This window comes from Cygnus atratus, unplaced genomic scaffold (genome assembly GCF_013377495.2).
Source record: "Cygnus atratus isolate AKBS03 ecotype Queensland, Australia unplaced genomic scaffold, CAtr_DNAZoo_HiC_assembly HiC_scaffold_47, whole genome shotgun sequence".
In the NCBI taxonomy this organism is placed as follows: Eukaryota; Metazoa; Chordata; class Aves; order Anseriformes; family Anatidae; genus Cygnus; species Cygnus atratus.
In genome coordinates, this window is record NW_026110073.1 from 90,102 (window position 1) to 95,721 (window position 5,620).

A 5,620-nucleotide genomic window follows, 5' to 3' on the forward strand; every position below is an offset into this window, starting at 1 on the left:
TCGGCGGGGGGGGGACGGGGCCGGGACCCCCAGCGACGGACGCGGGACCCCGTCCCAGGACGCTGGGGCTGCCGGGGCCGCGGCTGCCGTCCCCACGGACAATGGGGCCGGGCGGGCGCCCACGTTAGCTGGCCTAACCCGGGGCCGGCCCCCGCCGTGCCGGCGGCTTCCAGGGCTCGGCTGGCAGGACTGGGGGCGCGGGCAGCTCCTCGCCCTTCCTCCTCCTCCTCCTCCTCCTCCTCCTCCTCCTCCTGCCCCCCGTAGTGCTGCAGCGGGGCGCAGCCCCCCGCCTCCCCCCCGGACCCCGCCGGGCCGGGGCCGCGCTGCCCCCCCCCGGGGCCGTGGGGCTGGGGGGGCGGGGGGGGGCCGCGTGTGTGTCTGCGTGTGTGTGCGTGCGTGTGCACGCGTGTTTTCCTGTGTCGCGGGCCCGCCTGCCCTGCGCGCTCCGTGGGTGCGGGTGCACGCGGGGTCGCGCGTGTCCGTCCGCTCGCGCCCCTTCGGCCGCCGCGTGTGCGCGCCGCGGGCTCCCGGGGGCGCGGGGCCGCGCTCTGCCGTGTCCGTGGGGCTGGGGGCGGGGGGGGGGGGGTCCCGGCCGTGCCTCCCGCCCACTGTGGCGCGGGGCGGGCGGCAGCACCCGCGTGGGCCCCTCCGGACGCGTCCTCGCCCTGGCCCGGCGCCCCCTCCCCCCCCTGCGCCGTGGGTCCGGGCCACGTCCCCTCCCCGCGCCCCCCGTTCCCAGGGGACGCCCCCAGCCGCGCCCCCCCCCCCCGCCCCGGGCCCCCTCCCCGCGCCCAGCGGGTGGCACCGGGCCGGAGGGAGCGGCGGGGGGGCCCCGCTGCCCAGGCCCCCCCCTGCCTGCACCGACCCCCGGGGCCGGCTCCGCCACACGCACAAGGGGGGGGACGCCCCGGGGCGGGGGGACGCGGGCAGGGTCTGGCCGGGGGCCGTGGGGCACGCGCCCGCCCCCCCCGGCTCCCCGTAGCGTGTGCCGTGCTCGTGCCATCGTCCCGTAGCCGGGCGCTGCCCGGGTCTCTGCGTGCCCCCCCCCGCCGTACCCAGCCCCGCATGTCGCCTTCTGCGGTAGGAGCCCCCCCCCCCCCCGTCCCCGCACCCCAATAAACCCGATCGAGAACGCGTCTCTGTGTGCGGTTGCGCTGCGGGGGGAGGCGGCTGGGGACCCCCGGGGTGGTGCGGGGGGGGTCAACGCCGGCAGCCCGGTGCACAGGGGGCTGGGGGTCCGGGGGGGGCAAAGGCCGCGGCAGGGTGCGGGGGGGCCAACCTTGAACGCAGGCGTCGTTAAACATTGCGACAGCCGGCGGAGGGGCCCGCAGCCAGGCAGAGACGGGGCCGGAGGCGGTGGCACAGCTTTTATTGAGCCCGAGGGGCTGGGGTCCCCAAGGTCCCCGGGGTCCCTGCCCCCTCCCGCGCCCCGCGGCGCTCACTCCGGCCAGTACGTGCCATTGTAGGCGAAGGGCCCCGGCGCAACGCAGGGGCCGGGGCTGTCGGGCGTCCAGCGTTGCACCTCCACGCGCGAGAAGGTCTGGTCCAGCGGGCGGACGATGACGGGGCTGAGCGAGGCCACCGACGGGTCCTCGTCGAAGAAGTTGAAGGGGCGCAGGAAGAAGCCGACGGCGTTGCCAGGGGTGGCCGTGTTGGGGACGTCCTCGGCGTGCGGGATGTGCAGGAAGCCGACGGTCACCCAGGCCACCAGGTCCTGCGAGGAGGGGACCGTGGCCGTCAGAGGGCCACATGCATTGGGGACACCCAGAGCCATCCATGCTCCATCCTGCCCCTGTCCCCAGCCCCGCTGTCCCCATCACCTGGTCCTCGATGCTCTCGTTGTCGCGGATGAAGCCCTCGAAGTTGACCAGGGGCTCCCAGGGGTCGTTCTGGGTGTAGAGGCTGCTGCTGACGGCTTCGTTCTCGTGGTGCCGTGTCACGGCCAGGTGGTACCTGCAGGGACAGGGACAGGGACAGGGAGGGGATCAGCCCTACCATTGAGCACGGGGACCCTGCAGAGCCACAAGCATGCATGCCACAGGCCTGCAGGACGCCTCTCCCCCCCCCCCTCCCCCCCCCCAGCTCCCCTGGATGCACCAGGGAGTGCCCGCTGCCGAGAGCCCCGTCCGGAGCCCCACCTGCCCCAGGAGATGCCCCTCTCCTCCCTCCAGCCACGGGGCAGCACGCGCCCGGCATGGGAGCTGTGCTGGATGCGGTAGCTGCGCGTGTGGCCCCAGCGGTTGCGCTGGCGAGGGTTGGAGAAGAGCAGGTAGCGGGGCAGTGCCTGGCCCAGCGGGAAGGCGGCCTGGCGCTCGCTGCGGCGCGGCTGCCGGTGCAGCCAGGGCTGCACCACGCGTGCGTCGGGGCTCCAGGGGTTGGAGATGTTCTCGAAGCTCAAGTCCATCGTCTCAAAGCTGTTGCCAGTGCCTGCAAGCGGAGAGGCTGTGAGCCGCAGGTGATCCAGAATCACCCTGGGGACCGCAGCAGCAGCAGGGACATGGCCCCGAGCCCCCCCCCGCCCAGTTCCGTGCCACCCCCAAGCCTCCTCCAGCAGCTGCTGGCACAGGGTCCAGCCCCAGGGGGTCAGCAGGGAGCTGCACCTGCGACGTCCAGGTCCACCTTGTAGTGCACCAGGTGGGTGTGCAGGTTGCCCAGGACGTGGCTCTGGACGCGGCTGCCGTAGCGCTGGCCCTGCGGCGTGTAGAAGGTGGCGTGGATGAAGCCGGTGGCATGGACCTTGGCCTCCATCACGCCGTTGGGGTAGAGGAGGAAGTCCCAGATGTAGTCGTAGTTGTAGACAGTGGAGGTTGTGCGCAGCACCAGTGCGTGTCCCTCCAGCCCGGCGTAGAAGTGGTACCCGCCCTGGAAGTTGCTGTTGAAGTGCCGCCGGAGCGGGACGCCCGTGGGCAGCTCGAAGATGCAGACGGTGCGGGCGAAGCGCACCGGCCCATCGGCGTCGTAGAGGTGGTGCACGTCCAGGTACGTGGCCACCTCGGGGCAGTCGATGCCGGGGGCCAGCTCGTAGGTGACGGAGCCCATGCCCCATCCGGCGTCGATGTACTTGGTCTGCATGGCGGCCGGCGTGTTGCCGCCGTAGAAGGCGATGGCCTCCTGCACGCTCACCTCGTAGGCCACGCGCTCCTTGTTGAAGCGCAGGTCGAAGAGCTGGAGGCCGGAGGAGGAGCGCAGGCGGAAGGCCAGGCTCCAGCCCCCGTACTCCAGCCGGTTCCCCCGCAGCCGGTAGCGCCGGCCCTGGGGCTCGCACACCTTGGCCCCGTGCACGTCGGTGGGGGTGCCGGTGGTGAAGCGCCCGCGTGGCACGTAGGTGGAGAAGAGGAGCTGGGACGCGTGGTCGGACAGCCGTGCCACAGCCACCTGCCCCTGCTCGTAGCGCTCGGCCAGCTCCTGCGGGCTGGAGAAGTACTGCCCGTTGTACCAGAGGCGCTGGATGGCCCAGCGGTGTGGATCGGGGTCCCGGTGGTCGATGAGGATCTCCAGCCCCACGGGGTGCAGGAAGTAGCCCTCCACAAAGCGCTGCAGCATGAACCAGCTGCGGCGCTCGCCGGACGCCAGCCCACGGGGCGCGATGTCCGAGAAGGTGAGGCAGCGGTCGGTGCAGTTGTGGTACCAGAAGCCGGTGGCATCGCGCAGCAGCCGGTACAGCGGCTCCGTTGCCTGCACAAGAGTGCGGTGCAGCAGCTCGTACTCCAGCTGCGTCATGGGCCGGGCAGCGAAGGGGATGGTGCGCCTGCCCTTGAAGCGCAGGGGCTGGTAGGAGCTGGGCCGCGGCAGGGGCCCCACGGCGAATTCGGTGACGTTGGGCTCCGCCTGCCCCCCAAAGAAGACGACGGCTCGAGCCTGGCGCTGGGGCGCGGGGCCGCCCTCATCCAGGTGGCGCAGGGCCAGCCACTTCTTGGGGGGCAGCAGCTCCACCAGGAAGAGCGTGTTCTGCGCCAGGGTGCCCCCCCGGCTCGGGGACAGCCCCAGCTCCGGGCGGCCCATCAGGAAGTCCCGCACCGCACGCAGCTCCGCAGGCGTCAGGTCGGCGAAGATGGAGGCCCCGTCTGGCAGCGGCGCGGTGGGGTCAGTGCCGGCCGCGATGCCCAGCGCGGCCAGCACCCAGGCAAGCCGGAGCGGCCACATCCTTCCTGGGGACCTGTGGAGGGACAGGGCAGTGAGCAGCAGGACTGGCCCTGCCCCGCGCAGATGCTGCGCTGGGATGTCAGTGCCGGAGCTCAGCCCCTTCCCTCAAGCAGCCTGCCCCGGGCTGAACCCCGCTGGCTCAGCCCATGCCTCACGCTGCGCCCCGGGCAGGGGGACCGGCTACTCCCCTCCCTACACCTCGGCCCCACCCATGGGTGCCCTCTCCCCGCACACGAAACCTGGCGTGGGCTCTGCACAGCAAAGGCCGCCTCGTCCTGCCCCACAGCACCGCGGCGAGGCCGGCAGCGCCGCACCGCACCGCGCAGACGCTCCCATCGCTGAGCAGAGAGCGCTTCACAGCACCGGGCAGTGGCCCCTGCGGGAGCAAAGTCCCTGGCACGCCCGGGACAAGCGGTGTCCAGCTCGTGCCCGTGCCAAGTGGCCCCTTCCATCAACACCCAGCCCAGGGGGCCCAGGGAGCGGGGAGCACGGCGGGCACGGTGCCCCAGGACGTGAGGCCCCTGCTGCCAGCCCAGCCGGGGTCGGTGTTGGTGAGAGCTGTGGGGCAGGCACGGAGCCAAGGAACAGCGGGAGGGGGCCCGGGGGGCTTCACCCCCCCATCCCATGCAGCTCCTGTGCCTGGGGTTCCAGGGGAGGAGGGCACACAGTGACACCCCGAACAGCCACAGCAGCAGCAACATGCCCAGCACGGGGGGGCTGCACAGCCCCAGCGCTCCCGGCTGGGGGCTCGGGGGGGGTCCCTGAATGCAGCGGCTTGAGCCTGGGGGGGTGCTGGGAATCACCCCCCCGGTGGGCACGGGGACAGCGAGTGCTGCGCGGCTCCTTCCGTGGGGCTCCTCTGGCGCTCCGAAACACAGGAACAGCAGGCACGGGGCTGCGGGGGCTGACCCCGAGCCCCCCGGCCCGGGTCCGAGCCCCCCGGACCCCCCCTCCCTGGCGGAGCGCCCGGCCCCGGCAGCCCCCTTCGTGCGCCCTCCACTCACCTCGCGTGGGGAGCGCGGCGCCACCCGGGCTCTCTGCCCCGGCCCGGCCGTGCCGCGGGGCGCTGACCCCCCCCGGCTCCTCCGCCCCCCCCTCCGCATTGCACGGGCCGGGGGCCAGATCCTGCCCCCGCTGCCTCCCCCCGGGGTCAAGGCCGGGAGCGGGCTCCGCATCCCCGGTGCCGAGCGGGGACGGGCACGGGGCACGGCCGCTGCCCCCCCTCCCTCGCCCCGCCACGAGTGGGGACGCCCCACGGTGCCCCCCCAGCACCCTCCACGGGGGGCCCCGACCCCGGCTGCCCCCCCCCGCCGCCTCCCGCACCTGCGCGCTCGCCGCCGCTCGCCGCCGCGCTCCGCTCCGCGCCGCCACGCCCCCGCGGGGGGGGCCGGGGAGGGGCCCCGGGCTCCGGGGCAGCACCCCAGGGTGGGGGTCCCATGCTGCGGACCCCCCCCTTCCTCCCCAGTTGGTGCGGGAG

At 74.3% G+C, this 5,620-nt stretch overlaps 1 protein-coding gene across 2 annotated transcripts; it reads right to left on the reverse strand.

Moving 5' to 3' along the window:
- Nucleotides 1–1,347: 1,347 nt before the first annotated feature.
- On the reverse strand, nucleotides 1,348–5,200 carry AOC1 (amine oxidase copper containing 1). Of its 2 annotated transcripts, none has more exons than XM_050716866.1 (5): nucleotides 5,148–5,200; nucleotides 2,601–4,156; nucleotides 2,139–2,427; nucleotides 1,821–1,953; nucleotides 1,348–1,714 (listed from the first exon to the last, which is right to left on the reverse strand). In XM_050716866.1, the coding sequence occupies exons 2-5, from the start codon at nucleotides 4,141–4,143 to the stop codon at nucleotides 1,439–1,441; spliced, it is 2,241 nt and encodes a 746-aa protein (XP_050572823.1). In that variant the 5' UTR covers nucleotides 4,144–4,156; nucleotides 5,148–5,200; the 3' UTR covers nucleotides 1,348–1,438. The 2 variants fall into 2 exon arrangements, with proteins under 2 accessions (XP_050572823.1, XP_050572824.1); XM_050716867.1 differs by lacking the exon at nucleotides 5,148–5,200 and adding an exon at nucleotides 4,383–4,480.
- Between the last annotated feature and the right edge of the window lie 420 nt (nucleotides 5,201–5,620).

Coding starts and splice junctions, on each gene's coding strand:
- AOC1 (XM_050716866.1), bottom strand. CDS start 4,143: ATGTGGCCGCTCCGGCTTGCCTGGGTGCTGGCCGCGCTGGGCATCGCG. Junction 2,428..2,600: donor GGTGGACCTGGACGTCGCAG/GTGCAGCTCCCT, acceptor CTCCGCTTGCAG/GCACTGGCAACAGCTTTGAG. Junction 1,715..1,820: donor ACGAGAGCATCGAGGACCAG/GTGATGGGGACA, acceptor CCCTCCTCGCAG/GACCTGGTGGCCTGGGTGAC.